The sequence below is a fragment of the Lepisosteus oculatus genome, chromosome 14 (assembly GCF_040954835.1).
Source record: "Lepisosteus oculatus isolate fLepOcu1 chromosome 14, fLepOcu1.hap2, whole genome shotgun sequence".
Taxonomy (NCBI): Eukaryota; Metazoa; Chordata; class Actinopteri; order Semionotiformes; family Lepisosteidae; genus Lepisosteus; species Lepisosteus oculatus.
In genome coordinates, this window is record NC_090709.1 from 19,757,349 (window position 1) to 19,777,939 (window position 20,591).

The 20,591-nt window shown below is 40.0% G+C and overlaps 1 protein-coding gene and 1 pseudogene across 1 annotated transcript; both read left to right on the plus strand.

The window, feature by feature from the left end:
- LOC138242516 (zinc finger protein 271-like) overlaps window positions 1–20,591 on the plus strand; it is a 681,240-nt pseudogene that overhangs the window by 112,949 nt on the left and 547,700 nt on the right.
- On the plus strand, window positions 13,867–16,237 carry LOC138243342 (uncharacterized). The gene is made up of 7 exons (XM_069198905.1): window positions 13,867–14,052; window positions 14,171–14,305; window positions 14,555–14,620; window positions 15,093–15,184; window positions 15,306–15,432; window positions 15,527–15,647; window positions 16,221–16,237. The coding sequence occupies exons 1-7, from the start codon at window positions 13,975–13,977 to the stop codon at window positions 16,235–16,237; spliced, it is 636 nt and encodes a 211-aa protein (XP_069055006.1). The 5' UTR covers window positions 13,867–13,974.

Below are 20,591 nucleotides of genomic sequence, written 5' to 3' on the forward strand. Positions count from 1 at the left end.
CTAGCTCTCCACTGTCAATTGATAGGACTTTAGAAGAAACTGTTCTCATACAACCAACATACAAATTACACATCTTAAGGAACATGAAGAGAAATCTGTGTACTAAATAACATAAAATTGTCACTGCAAATTATCACCAAGCTGTTTTATGTGTCTGACCACCTCTTTCCTACTTTGCAGCGAGCACAATTCTTTCTGTTTCTTCATCACTATTTTACTGTCTCTTTTCCCCATGTGAAGATGGATCCACAGCCGAAACTTTAGGTCAGTTCCTGTTACTCTGTCTGATTGAAAGAGCTGTATTAAAGGCACTCCCATCTCTGCAGGAAAGTTATTGCTGCTCTCAACACAATATACTGCAGCCAAATGTGATAGTGATACTATCACTGCCTGTGGGCCACATGTTCCTGCTGTCAGTCTATTATGTCATGTTCATCCACACCCAGAAACATTACTGCTGTAGCACAAGAGTTATATAATGTAGGCGCAGTCCATAGAGCAAAAATCTCTTAATCTCAGAACTGTGGGTTCAGCCCCCACATTGGGTCCCTCTGTGTCAATTTGATCCCCCCAATCCTCCTAGCATGACCTGATGGCGTAACAGTGATACCCAGTACCCAGCGTAATTCAGCTTTCTTTCCACTTGATTCAGATTTTGATCTGAAATCATCGGCCGAACAAGAGTTTGTCTAAATCGAGGGAGATCTGCCCACAAGCAAGTATTAAACACTTCAGCATTTTCTGTTCGAATACCACACTTTGTCAAAACACTGCCGCTTCTTAAGCTAATAAGTAACCGTGTTTGAGCACCCATTGTATTGTTAATGCTTATATTAAAAAAGCATAAATTCACATAATGGAATTTGGACTGAACAAAGTAGTCCAGCCCCTTTACAACATTACATACCCACTGATTAAAGCTTAAAACTACAGCAGCAGGAGTAACAATAATGGCAACAACATGTTTGGAGTTCGGCATTTCATTTATTCTGCGGAAACATCGTATCGGAATTAACTGCCCGAGATAAAAGAGTAATTGCGGCTTCAGATCGTTTTTACAGAGCATTGCGTTGTTCTGTTCATGCTGACTACACGCTTTAAATTTGTCATTTACTGCAAGCGTTGCTTTTCCAGGTTTTTCTGAAATTCCTCGCATTTGAGCCAGCACTAAAATATTTCATTCCCGTCGCTGAATATATCGTGGAAACGGTATTTGCAACGGAATGCTGTCACACATGAAACCTTTTTGTTATTCGGTTCTGAAGTTTGAAAATGAAAATAAAATGGGGGTCACTTCATAGGCTTGAAAGAAGTCCTTGCAGCATAAAAACCCGCGAATTCTCACAAAATGCATTGTGCTGCACCTTTCTTCTGCTACTGTTATAAATCAGCCTTAAACATTTGAATGCATACCTTACTGCTGCTAATCACATTCACGTGTTTACGAAGCTTTTTTCTGTCCGTTATGTTTTTGCTAAGTAGTTTCTCCGTTTTCCTCGTACTGTGATTGTCAGCGAGCACAACAAGACTGAAACAGTGTAAAGGCAGGTAAAAAAGACAGGGTAAAACGCCTGACTGTCAGGAGTGGGATTTGAACCCGTGCCTCTATTTGGAGAGTGAAACACAAAGCTTAAAAGACACGAAGCTGTGAATTTGCTGTTTTAAACTGCTCGACTATCCTGAAGAAATAGGTGCTGATTGCACCAGTTGCATCGGATTTTCCATAACTTTAGGACGATTGATACGACTGGACGAACACAATTTGTGGCGCTTAGCATGACATGGAAAACAGTACCGGAGCATTCGGGTCCGGACTACCAGATTTAGAAACAGTCTTTACCCCCGCACTATCAAACTCTTAAACTCCCAGCCTCTCTCACTCTCACCCCACCTTTCACCTATGATCTGAACCTCACAGTTCCTTCTTTCTTACCAAAAACCCAAACACACATTGAAAATCTTCCTCTACCATACATGTCAAAAGCTCACTCCCCATCATTTCTATCCCTTTATTTCATTCTTTTGATGCTTGTTTTTGCACATAACCTGTTACCTTTTTGTTGTTTTGCACACTGCCTGTTGTTGTTTTTTGCACATCAGCTGTTGTCTCTGTCTTTCTTTTGTTATACAATTGTATTGTTGTGTTTTTTTTCTTTGTACTACTTATGTCCGAGAGCTAGCTAAATAGCATTTCGTTATACCATATACCTGTGTATGAGTATAATGACAATAAACTTGAACTTGAACTTGACATAGTCTTGCAGGCAGTATATTATTTTATCATTTACTCGTTTAAAAAAACATGGTCTTCTCGTTCCTAAGTCCGATTTTTAGTGCTTTCGAACGTTACTTCCAACCTGGACTGACAGCTCACCTGATCTGTTTGTGATCAGACCATGAAGTGGGGGGCTGTACCAAGTGCACGTTCCTTCCCAATGCTGAGGCGATCATTCGGAAGATGGGTGTGAAGAGAGACAAGCTTTGTCGACTAAAAAACAAGGCAGGATATGCAAGAATACTAATCACTGGCGACAGTTATGTTCTCTTACTATTGAGACTCCTACATTGCGAGTTTTTTGAAGACTTTGAAACTAAAGGAAAGCGATTCCCTTTTCCATCGGGGATGTAGATCAGTGGTAGAGCGCATGCTTCGCATGTGTGAGGTTCTGGGTTCGATCCCTGGCATCTCCAGGTGCTTTATATTACAGTACTCACGTCGCAATCTTCTGTTAAGTGAGAACTCTTTGCTCGTGTTCAGAGAGAGCCAGGTGTACACAATTAAATGCAGGCTTTCTCACTTCTAATAAAGAAGTCTTTCTCGTTAGAGTAGAAACGATAGAAGCCTTAAGTGGGAAAAAAAATCACAACATCACGTATTTAATGTTAACTGTCTCAATGGTTGCCTCGGTAATTGACGGCTCTTCTCCCTCACAGGGTGACGGCAAACTTCTTCCGAGGGAGTCTCCCACGCACGGCTTTTCTTTATCAAGAGCTGAGACAACAGAAACAGACTTCCAACTGACATTAATTACTTCTTGAGCGTTTATGAACGTCTTTAAAAGCTGAGAGCAGGTGAAAAAGTCTTTGGAAATGAGGAAATGACTGCTGACAGTAAACAGAGCTGCGCACAGCTGCAGACAAGCGCTCCACGTTAGTATAGTGCTGAGTACCCCCGCTTGTTGCGCGGGAGACTGGGGTACGTTTCTGTGACAGGGCGCTGGTTTAATTTTTTAATAACCTGACTTCACTTAAAAAGTGTGTACTGTGTCCTACGTTTCGGACTTGTTACTGCGGTAGAATATGGAGATCATCTCCAGCTTTGAGCTCAACTGCAACAAGAAGACCGGGGTAAAGTTAGCTCGAAGTTCGAAAACGATTTTGGCACGCCTGTAGCGCTTTCACGAAACCTCTTAGAATTGCGAGAATGCTTGTTTTGTGTATAAAATACATTGTGGATGCTTTCTCAGCCTTTACTTTTTCGTTTTTATGACATTTTTTTGACCAAGCACGAATATTCTTTTGTCCATATCTTCGCAATGGAAGCACAGAACGCCGTCAAACCAAATGCATTTTAAAGACCACGACTTGTGGATATTTCCACACTCTTTACATCAAACTATCAGTGAGCTAATTATCTTTTTTTAAACCTCCGGTTTTTCATCGATGCGTAATTACGCACGAACTGGAACCCGGGGGACCGCTGTGTGCACACGTTCACAACGCGAGAAATACTGTTCAAATCGCTTCGTGCGAAAAACCCGTATATGACCATAGGAAGCAGAACAGCGCAGTCTCCCATTACCCAGACTGTAAGCACGGGAATAAAGCTTTGTTTGACTTCTGAAACCCTTCCTTTACGCCCTGTTTTCATTCAGGTAAGGGTCAACTATATTGAAAATACTACTGACAGCAGGAAGATTAAAATATTCTTTACTCAGCATCTTATTAAAAACAGCTCCCATGATGTTCAAACCGATTTTTTACACAGAACACTGACACAGCTTTGCATTCTGAATCTCTTTTTCTCATGCTTTTATTTAATATGGCACAATGCACTGGGATAGGGGTATTCTGTTCACAAACCAATAGCATTTAAACCACAGCACCCACAATGCTGCAAGTGTTTTGCACACTAAGCAGGTCCTCTGACTTTTCCCAGCTTTATTTTGGGTTGTGGAACCTTTCTTTATATTTTTTAGGATTTTCTAAAGATAACACTACAGGTGGGATGGGTGGGTTGTCTTCATGGCTCAATAGCATTTCAAATACAGCACCCACTCTGCTGAAACCAAGTGTTTTACACACCAGACAGGCCCCCAAACCTCATACAACCTTACTGTAGCTGTGGCCCCTTTCTTTAATTTTTTATGATTTTCTGAAGATTACACTACAGGTAATACACTGGGACGGGTGGGTCGTCTTCATGGCTCAATAGCATTTCAAATACAGCACCCACTCTGCTGAAACCAAGTGTTTTACACACCAGACAGGCCCCCAAACCTCATACAACCTTACTGTAGCTGTGGCCCCTTTCTTTAATTTTTTATGATTTTCTGAAGATTACACTACAGGTAATACACTGGGACGGGTGGGTCGTCTTCATGGCTCAATAGCATTTCAAATACAGCACCCACTCTGCTGAAACCAAGTGTTTTACACACCAGACAGGCCCCCAAACCTCATACAACCTTACTGTGGCTGTGGCTCCTTTCTTTATTTTGTAATGAGTTTCTGAAGATAACACTACAGGTAATACACTGGGACAGGTGGGTCGTCTTCATGGCTTCATGATTTTTTGACTGTAATCAAGTGTTGTGCACTTGTGCAAGTTTCAGGCCTCCTGACCTTTCACAGTCATGCTTTGTTGTGTGAAACTTTAATTCTCTTTTTAGGATTTTTTGAACATGGGAACTTCCACCGAGATGAATGAGGTGCTCTTCAATAGCTTTTTCATCTATACACACAAGCGTATGTAACCAAGACACTCAGAACCAACAGAATCAACGTGAAGTCATAGAAAAACAAGAATGCCCCCGAGACATCTGCACCCCCCTCTTGGACCACTCTGGTATCAACACCCCCAAACCAATCCATACCAGCTAACAAGACTCAGAATCGGTGCAACCCTCCAACCTGGACCAAGAGCAGGATGGGACAAGTACCTGCACCACACTACGCACCCCTCATCCAGACCAGCAGGACAGCCAGACAGCACCATCATGACACACATAATGAGATCACTCTCTGTCAGTATGTGTAACATTCTGGGCCTGGGCTCCTCTGTATTTTGGCTGAAGAGAGTTCAACAACATTATTAAACGGACTGACATCATAATCTGACAAGATACATTGTTTAGGGGAGACTTGTCCACCCACTGTCCCCCTGGTAACGTGAAGATCATTGTCCCTTGGCTTACCTAAACCAGAATCACTTGGGTCTCCGGGGCGGATCGGTGTATGGTACAAAGTCTTAAAAACAGAACATTGTTGAATTGTCTATAAAAAACAACCAATATCCCTTGGATTTCCCAAACACAAAGCTGGAGCAAGTATACTAACTCCATACCCTTAAACTACAAAAGGCCTGTGGCGTAGACAGGGTAAACAGCCACATCATGTGACATAACTGCATGAGCCTAGTGATGAGCCTAGTTTAAAATACTCAACCCCATCCTGAAGTACGGATGTTTTCCTTTGGCCTGGAATCCAGGACTGATCACCTGACCCTAACAACTGCCGGAGCATTTGTGTGAACAGTAACCTGGGCTAGCTATTCACCAGTATCTTCAATACCCTATTACTGGCAGCTTGCCAAATACAGTGTCCTGAATAGAAGTCAGATCGACTTCATATGAAGCTGGCACATATCTGACCACATACGCACTCAACACACACTTTAAATGAACAGAAAAATAGTGACCTGTGTCTTTGATTTCTAAAAAGCAATAGGCTCTATTTTGAACAAATAACAAATATACAAACTTTCAATGTGGGGTAAGAGGTACAGTCCACAACTGATTTTTTTTAGCGTACTCAGAAAGTATAAGCGGTTTGAAAATACTTACATAAATTATTTTAGGAAGACTGTGTTGGTTTTTGTATCATTTGTGTTTGTGTTGACTCTTATTGAGATCTCCAGTCAGCTGCCCTTATAGATGCCTCTTTTGCTTATGTGTTGTTAAAAATTGAGCTCGCCTGTGTGCCTGCTTCTAGGGTTTTTTTAAAAAAGGAATAGGTTGGTTTTCTATTTTTTTTACCCCTTGCCCAGTAGCAGTCTACTACAGGGGGGATTCTGGGTCCTCTCTCCATACAGTATGTCTCCTTTTGCATTGTTTCCAGACCTGGGCTGATTTGAGTTTTTCATGGTAATGGATTACAAGGGTAGGTCTGACAGAAGTGAATGTGGTGGATCTGCCATCTGCCCAGGCAGGAAGGTAGATACAGTATATGTAAACAGGTTTTAGCATTAATGTTTTGCATACAATCACCCTTTCCAAAAGGTGAGATAACCAGAGAAAACAGGACACAGCTTTTCTAGGGACTTTTTTTCCCTACAGTATTTATGGTTACGATGGGTTTTAACTCTTTGTGGAGATAAGCTATTTTTATCTTTTCTTTGGTGTAGGTTCATGAATGCATGGGCTTTCTTTTCTTCCATGTCTTGTTCCTTTGTTCAGTTGTTTTGTATTCTTTCTGTTTTGTCCCCTTATTTTTGTGCTGGTGCTAGAATTTCTGCTGGCTTTTCCATGTTTTTCCCTTTTGCTCTTTGATTTAATTTTTTCCTGTGACCCATTTTTCCTTATTTATCTCAATGTGATATTTTCCCCTTCTCCTCAGCTGTTGAGTCTCTTGCACTTTCTTCCCTGTTATCAGTATTGTCTGATGTTGGATTGCATTTTAAGTTCCTTATTTTTTAGTAATCCTGTAATTTTTTTTCCACTGTTATTCTCATCTTTTATTGTACTATTGCTGTTATTGCAGTCTTCCCACAGTTTATTTTATTCTTAAACAACATACTAAATAATATAAGAATACATGTTGTGCTCATCTCTTTCCTGCCACTTGCACTCCTGATATTGTCTTCAAATAATTCCAATATTTTAGAGCTCTATATTTTCAAGCCTTGAAGGCCTAAGGTTGTTTTTTAAAGTGTTTGAATGTGATGTACTAACTACTGTCTACAATAACAATAACATACATAAATTACCAATAACATGCATATAAAAAATAGCCCAGAAATCAAGTATGAAGTAAGGAAATGGCTGCAGCTATGAATCAGAATTTTAATCTATTGGTTTTGTAGTTGGTTGGAACTTGGAACTAGTTAGACAAGGGGTGTGAAGATTCGTTACAAATGTATTTTGCTGTACGCAGAACAAGTGAACAATAGACGGACATTATTTCACAAGACAACCCAGTTGGTTCTTGAAATTTCCAAACCACACATCAGAGTGAAAATTAAAACAAATTGAGGAAGGACCGATAGGAGAAGATCAACAATGAATCATTAACATTACAATGCTTAAGTTGCCTTTATAATAAAGACAATTTTGTCCTTTTGTGAGGATCATGTCCACATTGGACCTGTTTTTTTAAGTTGTTTTGAAATTTCACTTAGGGTTCAGAACATTTCACAACTACTAATTTTTTTTCCTACCACCTCAGCTAATTCTCTCCCCCTTTAGGTTTGGGTGGGGGTATGGGTTTTTTCCAGAAACCTGTTATCATTTCTTTGATGTTGGACACATTTGTCTTCAGGAAGTTTTCTTCACACCTCCTATCATACTCATCTGACATGTCCATAGCTACACTCATTTACTTGCAGCAGACAAACAATGACAGAGTCGTCTGCAAATTTTATTAAGTGTCTGGAGTGGTGAGAGCTCTTGAGGGTGTTTGCTTACAGGACAAAGAGTAACGGAGACAATATGCATCCTTGGGGGAACCAGTAAAACAATACCTGTTGTTGGATAATACATTGTTGACTTTCACACTCTAAGTCTGTTCAGAAATCAGTAACCCCTCTGATGATGTTAAGATCAAAACCAAAGTTTGATAATAGCTTTGCTGCCTGTACTTGAGGTCAAATGCAATTGCATACAGAGGAGGAAGTATAGCACAACAAAAATAACACACTTCTAAATCTACCACAGCACAGAAAAAAACTAGAAAAATCACTTATAAAACCACAGGAGTACACAAACATAACACAAACTAGAATGCCACATAGACAATAATCTGTAGCAGAATATCTGCTTATGTTGTATTTTCTTTGTGGATGTTTTTGGATGTTGTATTGGCCTTGGCAACTCTGTGATTTAACAGTCATGATAATAAAGCATTTTTGAATCTCTATGTGAGTGGAACCTGTTGAATATTAGTTCAGATGGCTAGCTGTGTCAGCAGGTGTAGGCTGCAAAGGATCAAGTAATAGTTTAATTCCATGCTGAAAAGAGAAGAAAGAAAACACAACATTTTGGCTGTGGAGCCTTCTTCAAGGGTTACAGTTGAAGAAGGCTCCATGGCCGAAACTTTGTTTTCTTTCTTCTCTTTTCAGCATGGAATTAAACTATTACTTGTTAAATATTAGTTACACTTGGGTTTCGCAATATAATATAACCAAGAGGTATTGTTATTTTTTTAATACTTTAACAGCAGTCAAACTGGCATACTCTGATATCTGAGAGAGAGTTTAATATAAAAATTTTCTCTTGAACTGTCATGAACCAGTTTAATTTGTTTTTACCTCTCTACAAATCAGCCTTCAAAAGCTTAACTCATGTAGCTGTAATGTACATGAACACCATTAAAAAGTTTTCCTTTCTCTATGTGGCACGTGGAGTGCTGAGAACGCATGCTCCAAGCTGCTTGCTCCTGTAAGGAATTAACAACTTAAAGATTAAGTTAAATTATAAATAGGCCTCACCCTGTACATAGGGAGTTATGGGACATGTTTCGTTTAGAAGGGATTTAAAAGTAAAAAGTAAAGCCTGAAATAAACAAACTGTGCCATGTAAGACCAAGGTAAGGAATGTTTGTTACTATTTGTTTTGTCTGGTTATTTAAACCATTCCGTCTATTTCACACTTAACCAATTTTGAATTAGAAAGACTACAAACTGTGCAAACTTCCAAGTCTGTAAGGGTGTATGATGTAGATCATTCACAAGAGCACACGGCTGCTTGTTATAATTGTAAGAACTGTAGTTCACTACTGTTCTTTTGACTCTTGAGCTTGCATCATACAGCCGTTGGAGTGCATTTCAAACCTAAGAGATATCAAACTCATTTAACCTGTCAGACATATGTTAAATGGATTGTGACTTTTGGCAAAGTTTTTTGCTACATAATTTGTTTCATGAATACCATTTATCTCTATAACAACTTTCCTGTCCCCAGAACATATGTTTTAAGCTGCTTGATCCCATTGGGTGCAACCTTTCCATTGTATTCATAATGTGTTGTTTGCATTAGGAGTGTGTTAAATAAGCAGAAAAGAGGCCTGTTTTTTCTGTTGCTTCTGATCTTATACAGTGGTCAGAATCTCTCATCCAAAAGCTTATGAGTGGAAAAAAATTTAGTACAGATGCACAATCCATTAAAAACCATTTAAAGAGCATAAGGGTTTTCATCACACTTGTTCGACTGTTGAGGATTTCTGTTTTGGTTGAGGATCAATTAAAGGACAACAACCTGAAACACTATCTTCGATCTTTCCAGAGCTGTAAGTAGTCATTCCAAGTTTATTAACTTGTCTCTTTTTTTCTATGTACTTTTCAATAGCCACTGATGTTATTTACAACAGTTTTATTTTTCAAAATTGCATCTTTTTGGACAAATTTTAAAGAATTGGCACAATAGGCGGAGGAGTGGCTCTGTGGCTCAGGATCTGCACCGGTGGCTGGAAGGTTGCTGGTTCACATCCCATGGTTGACAGAGGAATCCTACTCTGTTGAGCCCCTGAGTAAGGCCTTTAATCCCAGCTGCTCCAGGGGTGCTGTACAATGGCAGACCCTGTGCTCTGACTCCCAGCTTTTCTCCCTGTCTGTGTGTCTCATGGAGAGCAAGCTGAGGTATGCAGAATATGAAGTCCTAATGCAAGAAAATGTATATGGTCAATACAGTAATCAGATTTATTCCATGCTGAAAAGAGAAGAAAGAAAACACAATGTTTTGACCATGGAGCCTTCTTCAGTTATGATTTGATTTTTTACAATCATACCCACAAAAACTTTGCAATTTTTAAAAATCTTGCAAACACAACCCAGATATGTTGACTTCTTTAAAAACATTTTTTTAAAAGAAACACATACTTCTTTTCTAGTTTTTTTTTATGTGGTGGCTGCCAGGAATCCTCAGTGAAAAGGTATGCAGATCCTGTGCAGACGCAGGAGCAAGTAGTTATTGAGACAAGAGAACAATCCGAAACGTCAGGCAAGATCATAGTCGATCGGCGAAAGGTAGATCAAAATCCAGGAAGTACAGAGAGAAGCAAACAATCCGAAACAGAAGGCAAGGCCCAAGGTCGAGAGGCAAAAGGGAGATCAGTAACCAGTAAGTGAGATTTAGAGTAAACGCGAGGTAGAGCTCTCAAAGAGAAGACTCAATACCGAGGGTTTGGATGGTTAAAATTGTGCTGCTTGCCGCACAGTAGAGTGTGTGCTGATGGATTAACACGTGCGGCGGTGCTTGTTATAATTAACCCGCTGCTGGTAGTGGTTAGTTCTTTTGTGAGTTATTCTCCGCTAGCTGGTGGTTGTGACAGTGACAGAATGCTGTTTTGTGATTGATGCTATATCAAAATATAGGGCCCGTAAAATTAAACACAGAACTAAAACCATTTAATGGACTTGTACATCTGTTGCGCTCCTACACTATTAACATCCATTGGGCATTGAATTTCAATTATGTTTCCAGTCCATTCAGATATGTTCTCTATTTTTCAGATTGCTGGCAATGTCACATGTTAAAGGAGGACAGAGGACTAGAAGGCCAGACCTGTGGTCAAGGGCTGGTGGAGTAGGGAATGTGATCAACGAATTTCTGAAGTTTTCTAAACTCGAAAAAAAAATTAGGTGGAATGACAGTATGTGGTCAACACTGTCAAACAGACTCCTTGGAGAGGAATGCCCCAGCAACAAGAAATGGTTATCAGTGATTTGGCATGAAGATAGAAAACAACTAAGAACCAAAGTGCTTAGGGCGCAGAAAGAGGAGAGTATTGGTAGGGATTCCAAACCAGATGACAGTACACAATCTATAGTCAATATTTCAAGTCAAAGTGAGGGACATAGTTTGGAAGGCAACACAGAGCTCAGAAGTTCATCAGAAGATACAGAAGATGCATGGGCAGCACACGGCAGCACAGACAGTGGTGACATGTTAGAGGGAGAAAAAATCTGTGTAGAATCAGAAAAAAAGCCTGAAGAGCACAGTGAATATTCCCAGGGGGCAAGCTCATCTGGGACATCACCTCAGGATAAAAGGGGATTAAGAAAGATTATGTCTGTGCCTAAAACTTTCCAAGTATGTTTAAAGGCTGAACAATGGAGAAAAATAGCACCTCTAAAAGGTACATCTAAACTAAGACGACCATGGACCCAGATCTTATATAACGAGTTCAGGAAGATAAATCCTTGTTGCCCAATAGCCTTCAAATACCAATACATCAGGAAAGAGAACAGCAGAAAAAAAAAAAACTTTCTGATGATAAAAGCAGTCTGTACCTTCAGGTCCTGCAATGTAAAATACATTATGACAACAAGACACAAACCAATGGGCAATGATGACATCACAATTGATGTTGTACGAGCAGGGCAAATACAGCACAGTAAAAGGGAAACAAAATTTCGACAAGCACGTCAGCCTTATCGTCGAAAGATTGCCCGTGCCCTCACAAAAGGAATCAGCAATGTGTACTACAGGAACCTGAGCAGAACACCGCTTGCTGAAATTGCAGCAGGCAATTTATCTAAACCACTAACACAGAATGTCCTGAAAGTCATTTCATCAGAGTTCAGGAACAGTAAACGCATTCACTATGATCCAGTGTTTGAATTACATATGGCACAAAAATATATGAAAGCATGCGACTTCGACATTGTCCATTTCCCAGGATATATACAGATTTTGCAGTTAGACACATTTGCTGCCTATCTTTACACAGAACAGAGTATGCGAATTCTTATTGCCCATCTAAAGATGAAGGAGAAAGTCAGCCTTTACCTGGATGCAACAGGAGGGGTAGTCAGAAAAATTCCATCGGAGAACAAAAGAATTTTGTACTACAGTCTTACGTTACCTGGAGGTGGAAAAAGAAAGCCTCCATTACCAGTGTCTGAAATGTTGACAACTGACCACACCATTGTCAGTATAGAACGTTGGCTACGGAAATTCATGTTTGACATCTCAACATGTACTACCAAGAGAGTGCAGCATGTAGAAACTGACTACAGCTGGGCCCTGATTCACAGTGTTCTTTTTGCCTTCAATGGGGACACCATCCATGCATACTTAAATCGTGCAATGAAAGTATGCCAAGGCAAACTTAAGTACACAGAACTTCAGATGTTCACTGTTCTGCACCTTTGCTCTGCCCATGTCATAAAGGCTGTCTCTCAAGCAATTAGTAAAAAAACAACAGACAAAGGACTGCGAGACTTTGCAACATTTTCCTTTGCCATCCTGCAAAACAGCACAACTTTGAGTGTCGCCAGAAATGTTTTCAAACACATGTGTATTGTACTCTCAAGCAGGAGGTTCACAAATGAAGTCCAATCTAGTGTCTGCCTCCTTAACGCTTACATTTCTCAAACAACCACACCAGACCAGATGGAAAAGGAAGCAGAAGTCAAAGACACAGATGAGGTACTGTACCCAAAAATGAGAGGCAGCCTGGGCCGCTCTCCTTTCGCTGTGGAGTTCAAAGGTATTTATGAAGACAGCATATCAGCTCAAGGACATGATGACTATGGGACACAACACAATGTGAACCCCTATTTCTGTGAAGACATAATAAGATTTCTGTTGCAAAGATACATGGCACTATTTCCACTGTGGAGTGGAATTTTGTTGGGTGACCTGGCAAGATATGCTTCAGACAGCAAAAAAGACATATCAATGTCAGAGGTAGCACAAACAAGAGCCACTAATTGTCATGTTGAGACCTGGTTTGGCATTGTCAAGCATTCAATACTTCAGCACAGGAGGAAACTGAGGCCAGCAGAGTTTATTACGATAATGAGACAATCCCTCCAAGGCCGGTACAGAGAACATATAATCCAAAATGCTCTCCCCAAAAAGGTTTTGACGGCTCCATTGATCACCACTAAGACACGTCATGAACATGCACAGGAACAATGGGCAAAGAGAGCACCAGGTGTAGGCAAAGAAACAAAAAATAAATTCTACAGCGCACCACAGAAAATTCCAATCCCCAAAAAAATGAGAACACAGGAAAAAAAAGTTAGCAATAGAAATATTGAAACAAATGAAAAATCGCCAGATGACAGCAACGGCCTGCAAGTACAGCAGGGGAAAGCAGGAACCACAGAATATAAAGAATGGCAGCACAAAGAAGAAAGGAAAGTGTCACCCAAGCAAGCTGCCGTGGGCATGGCTGAAGTGATCACACCACACTGTGATGCACGCCCCATCTCAAAACTTATAAAAGAGAAAACAGATTTCAAAAAGAAGGTAGGATTTGTATTTCAAATATTTCTCTGTGTGGACATTCACTTCTTTTTCAGAGCTTATGAATGTCATCTTCTACTACTGTAGGTGTTCTTTGTCGTTTCTCTCTAACTTGTTATACTTGTTGACATACTTGTGTTATACTTGTGGTGTGTAATCTCAATTTTCATTATGTTAGGTCCAGTGATCTCTTGTGTATGCTTTTGGCTTGGTAAATCTTTTTTAGGTACACGCCCTTTGGAACATCAATCCGAGTGAATTAGTGGTTGCAGTTTTGCCATCCATGCACAGTGCAGACACATATATTCTCAGACACTCGGAGTTTGTGTCTCTGAAACCAGATGAGTGGCTCATAGGCGAGGTAAGATGAAAGTGTTTGATTGCATGCATTTGTTAAGGTTTCTGAGCTTTTGTGTAATCAAATGTGTGTGAGTGCGTGAAATCACATCTTCTTCAATTGTGTTTGCTTTTTCCATAAGACCATTGAGTGTTACTTTCAAGTAGCGAAAGAATCCATGGACTTGGGGAAGAAGGTTTTCCTAATGAACCACTACACAACTGGTGTAATCATGAGTGGGAATAGAGAGCGCATGGCTAGACAACGTTTGTCCAAGGTAAGGACATCAAACACAAATGTTGATGGATTACATTAGTGAGGGGGCAAACATGGTTTTTCACTAACTGATGATTGTTTTATCAATAGAGAAACAAGGAGAGCTACAAGCAATCAAAACAGGTCACAACTGTGCCCATGGTGCTGCCTAAAGAAACTACCTTTATAGTCAGAAATCAAAATTCAAAGGTAGCACACCATCCCTGTGAGGCAGCCTGTTGTACTAATCTTGTCATTCTTTTCATTACAGGTCAACTTTGAAAACTATGAAGCCATTATTAGCTTTTTTAACACTGGTGTCCACTGGAAATTGTTGGTAAGTGTGGTGCAGGTAATCCAAAACAGCGTAGGTTTATAATTACACCTGGAACCATTACAGTTCAAGTGATTATCCTTGTTGCATCTAAAAAAATTACAAAGTCACAATGTATGTGTTCCTCTCCTGTTAAAAAAGGTGGACATTGATAGTGAGTGTCCAAGGCAATGGTGACAGTGCACTTTTCCTAAATTATTATTGTGAATACTGCTGTGTAATGAACAGACAACCAAACAAGTCAAAGTGTCATGTAGGAAAAAAAGTACTGTTAGGTCATTTCCTGACTGTCTTTGCCGAGGTTTGCAAAATATTAAATGTTAAATAATATATAAATATAAATATTATATATATAAAATATTCAAATATTAAAAACCTTTGTTTAAACAACATAAAACTCCTGAAACTGCCTGTGTGTCTGGCCCCACATTAAATGCAACTTCATGTCTGATGATGGGCCCTTTGTTTCTTGCAGTATCTGTATGCTCCATCCCAGAAAGTCTTTGTGGTCGACCCTATGGGGAGTGATGAGATGGGAGACTCCACTGCAGCGGCAAAAAGGTTCAGGTAAGAAATCAAGCATTAGTTTCGTGGTGAAATTCTGCAGGGGCACACATACATTTCAGGTTCAAGTTCAGCATGACAAATATTTCCTCATTTATCAATAACCTATTGTTTTGATTCACAGGGACTTTTTTAAGATGCGAAGGAATGTCCTAGGAAAAGAAGACTGGTTGAATATCAACTGGCACCCAAGCGTGATTGGTCACACCAGGCAAGCAGATGCCTCAAGCTGTGGGGTCTTTGTGATGCAGGTCAGCATAACCTTTCCACGCCTAAATTTTGGACTTAAAACTATTGTATGAGAGATTTTTAGGGAAATAATTGAAACAAACTTTTGTCTGTTAGATGGGCGCAGACATCATTAACAATTTCCCGGATATTCCAACATATATCGAAATAAACAGCAGTGCCAAAGAAATGAGAAAGTTGCGGGAAGACCTGTCAATCAGAATTCTTGAGGCTTCAGGTATTGTACCATTTGATCCTCATTGCCTACGTTTCTTGGTGTATATTATTTTCCTGAAGCATGTTCTCTCTCTGTAACAAGTCTGGATGAAAAAGATTCTCAATTTATTTATATGCAGAACTCATTTGGGTATTCTTTTTGTACTATATAACACAGTGATGAAAAGTTAATTAAATCACATTTCACACAGTTAAAATTCAATGACACTTTGGCCTTCGTCGTGGTTGACACAACCATTGTCTGGGAAAAGTGTGGGTCTAAATTGCCCATAGTGAAGCAAAGCAAACTGAAACATGATAGCTGTGTTATCATGTGCCCCCTTAAAATCATAGCAACACACGCTGACGCAAAAAAGGGTAACAGGTGTTGACAGGAGTATTCTGAGACATGACAATGTGCGGTTTAAGAAGCAGTAGAACACCTAATCAGGAAAAGGTCTCTATCAAACTGTCTTCAATTATGCAACAATGATCTGTAGATAACAACATTGGAGAAATCAATCTATTTGGCATGTTTGTTATAGCTCCTCTCCAGGACATGTGTCTGATGTGTGGAGAAACACTGGTGCGGCAGACAAACTGGGTAAGTGAACATCATCTCTATCTGTATGTGTAATGTAAGCACATAATAACAAAACATGCCAGTGAAAGGTGATAGCTGAACTGATATAAGGTTTACTGTCCGTGTAGATTCAGTGTGACAGTTGTGAAAACTGGTTCCATGAATTGTGCATCTCAAAAGAAGAGTATGAAAGCGCAAAGAATGAAGTAACATGGATATGTACATTTTGCCAACCCCAGTTTGGTGAGTATGCTCTGCATGCAAACTATCACTATGAAAGGGTTTTTTAAGCAGGACATGTAGTTTTAGATTCAGCAGAAACATACAGTAGGATGACATATTTCAGTGGACGTTATAATTGTTTGTTATTGTTAAGAAGTTTGGATTGCAGGCTTGTCTTCTGGCATTAATGGTTCTATAAATTAGAGATAACTTTTCAAAAAACACACCAAAGAAGGCACACATAAAAGATTACTGATAATCTGTGCAATTTATTACATGACACAGGCATCTCAAAGATAGAATTACTGTGTCAGATTAATGATTAGACATGGATGCATCAAATCACTTACTAGGTTTCTTTCCAATAGTATAGAAACAAAGACACAACCATGAACACCTAAAAGAGCTTGCCATTTAGCACAGAAACAATATAACGTCTTGCTGTAAAAACACAAAGTAAGAAAAAAGGAGTTTGATTAAGAGAGATCTGGCAAATTGTGCAAATACCTAGATCTTGATTTGTGACCCATTTATACTCCTTGGATCCCTTGCAGTTCGTAACCCTTCTTACGGTTTTATATTTCAGGCACTGTTGATGAGTGAGCATCCACCCCCTACTCCCGAGCATTACATAAAAGACATGCTGGAAACTCAAGAAGACTGTCAACGTGTTCTCAGCAGAATTCACCTCCAAAAGACACGTAAGTACAAGTTTCAATATCCCCCCAAAAATTTTATCTTGGGTAAGAGTAAACTTTCGTACACTTTGCCAAACAATAATGAAAAACACTAGAACACAAAATCACTAGAAACCATTTGTTATCTATTGCCAGAAACCAAACAAAGTCTGTATGAAAACAGTAAAAAAGTTAATCATGACACAACACAGTCCCTTTTAAATATGATCACTACACACTGTTAACATCACTGTAGTAGTGCAAAGAAATGTAAAACGACAGTATGTCACCATGACATGATTTATGTGAAAGATTTCCAGATAAAATTGTATCCATCCTAGTAAGATAGATTAATCAAGAAATTCCACTCCGTTGTGAGAAAGATCAAAGAAAAATGGCTTCTATCAAATAGAAGTGTATCTAGGGTGATTCCTTTTTATTAGGTTTCCAAAACAGTACTCTATCTACCTTCAGACAGGGCACAGTGCTAAAAGGATTCTAACCGGAACAATAAAACACAATTGCATCATCGAAGTCCGAACCCCACTGGCTTTCAATATCATACCATGTACATCTCCAGGAGTGGAGACTCATGAAAAAGAACAGCCTAGACACCAAAGTGATACTTTTCTTACAGTAAGGTTAAGGTAGTTGTAGGATGCTGTCTAGATCAATGAACAGATTATGTTAACAATAGCAAGCACGTAGCAGAGCATTTAGGCACACAGCCCCTAAATTGTGGAAATATATGTCAGACCTTTTTAAGGATGCCCCATACCTACAAGCATATTTAACAATGCTGTAGTCTTCTACATCGTCTCTGTAGTCTTCTTTATCCCAAGTGATCTAATTCTTTAGGAGGTGCAGAAACATAGATATCAAGTGGGTAAGTAGACAACCACGTTGCAATTGTTTTTTCTGTGTCTAACCCTTTTTTTTTCTCCACACCATGCCTGCCACTGTTCTCTCTTCGGTGCCTTTGGTTGATATTGAGCTCCGTCCCCCATGACAAGGGATCCTCCTGGATTTCTGAAGCAAGGAACCCAGCCTACAAAACTCAAGATCCTGTACTGCTCAACCCAGTGGATGGGACACACTCAACATTAACATCTAGTCTCACATAATATATGAAATAGAATTCACCGTGTCAATCTGCATGGTTGTGCATGTGAACTGTTTCTAGTAACTACTTGTCATACACAACCAGGACCTGGAGGGGAGGTCAACCATCAGGCCTTGGACCCCCAGAGATTTTTTTTCTCCTTTGGAGTTTTTTGTTTTTCTCTCCTTCGTGCCTGATGGTTACACAGTCACATCATCAAGACTGCATACCACACCTTCATTGTGATTACAGATATAGCTTATTTAAAATGTGAAATTAGGAAAAAACTAAACGAAACATGGGAAATAAAAAGAATGTAAAATCTAAAATTTTCAGATGTTGTGATGAAGCTTTTGACTCATGAATAGCACCCCTCTATCCCAGTGTATTACCTGTAGTGTTATCTTCAGAAACTCATTACAAAATAAAGACAGGGGCCACAGCCACAGTAAGGTTGTATGAGGTTCAGGGGCCTGTCTGGTGTGTAAAACACTTGGTTTCAGCAGAGTGGGTGCTGTATTTGAAATGCTATTGAGCCATGAAGACGACCCACCCGTCCCAGTGTATTACCTGTAGTGTAATCTTCAGAAAATCATAAAAAATTAAAGAAAGGGGCCACAGCTACAGTAAGGTTGTATGAGGTTTGGGGGCCTGTCTGGTGTGTAAACCACTTAGTTTCAGCAGAGTGGGTGCTGTATTTGAAATGCTATTGAGCCATGAAGACGACCCACCCGTCCCAGTGTATTACCTGTAGTGTAATCTTCAGAAAATCATAAAAAATTAAAGAAAGGGGCCACAGCTACAGTAAGGTTGTATGAGGTTTGGGGGCCTGTCTGGTGTGTAAAACACTTGGTTTCAGCAGAGTGGGTGCTGTATTTGAAATGCTATTGAGCCATGAAGACGACCCACCCGTCCCAGTGTATTACCTGTAGTGTAATCTTCAGAAAATCATAAAAAATTAAAGAAAGGGGCCACAGCTACAGTAAGGTTGTATGAGGTTTGGGGGCCTGTCTGGTGTGTAAAACACTTGGTTTCAGCAGAGTGGGTGCTGTATTTGAAATGCTATTGAGCCATGAAGACGACCCACCTGTCCCAGTGTATTACCTGTAGTGTTATCTTCAGAAACTCATTACAAAATTAAGACAGGGGCCACAGCCACAGTAAGGTTGTATGAGGTTCGGGGGCCTGTCTGGTGTGTAAACCACTTAGTTTCAGCAGAGTGGGTGCTGTATTTGAAATGCTATTGAGCCATGAAGACGACCCACCCGTCCCAGTGTATTACCTGTAGTGTAATCTTCAGAAAATCATAAAAAATTAAAGAAAGGGGCCACAGCTACAGTAAGGTTGTATGAGGTTTGGGGGCCTGTCTGGTGTGTAAAACACTTGGTTTCAGCAGAGTGGGTGCTGTATTTGAAATGCTATTGAGCCATGAAGACGACCCACCCGTCCCAGTGTATTACCTGTAGTGTAATCTTCAGAAAATCATAAAAAATTAAAGAAAGGGGCCACAGCTACAGTAAGGTTGTATGAGGTTTGGGGGCCTGTCTGGTGTGTAAAACACTTAGTTTCAGCAGAGTGGGTGCTGTATTTGAAATGCTATTGAGCCATGAAGACGACCCACCCGTCCCAGTGTATTACCTGTAGTGTAATCTTCAGAAAATCATAAAAAATTAAAGAAAGGGGCCACAGCTACAGTAAGGTTGTATGAGGTTTGGGGGCCTGTCTGGTGTGTAAAACACTTGGTTTCAGCAGAGTGGGTGCTGTATTTGAAATGCTATTGAGCCATGAAGACGACCCACCCGTCCCAGTGTATTACCTGTAGTGTAATCTTCAGAAAATCATAAAAAATTAAAGAAAGGGGCCACAGCTACAGTAAGGTTGTATGAGGTTTGGGGGCCTGTCCGGTGTGTAAAACACTTGGTTTCAGCAGAGTGGGTGCTGTATTTGAAATGCTATTGAGCCATGAAGACGACCCACCTGTCCCAGTGTATTACCTGTAGTGTTATCTTCAGAAACTCATTACAAAATAAAGACAGGGGCCACAGCCACAGTAAGGTTGTATGAGGTTCGGGGGCCTGTCTGGTGTGTAAAACACTTGGTTTCAGCAGTGTGGGTGCTGTATTTGAAATGCTATTGAGCCATGAAGACAACCCACCCATCCCACCTGTAGTGTTATCTTCAGAAAATCATAAAAAAATAAAGGTTCCATAACCCAAAACAAAGCTGGGAATAGTCAGATGACCTGCTTAGTGTGCAAAACACTTACCTGCAGCATTGTGGGTGCTGTGGTTTAAATGCTATTGGTTTGTGAACAGAATACCCCTATCCCAGTGCATTGTGCCACATTAAATAAAAGCAAGAGAAAAAGAGATTCAGAACACA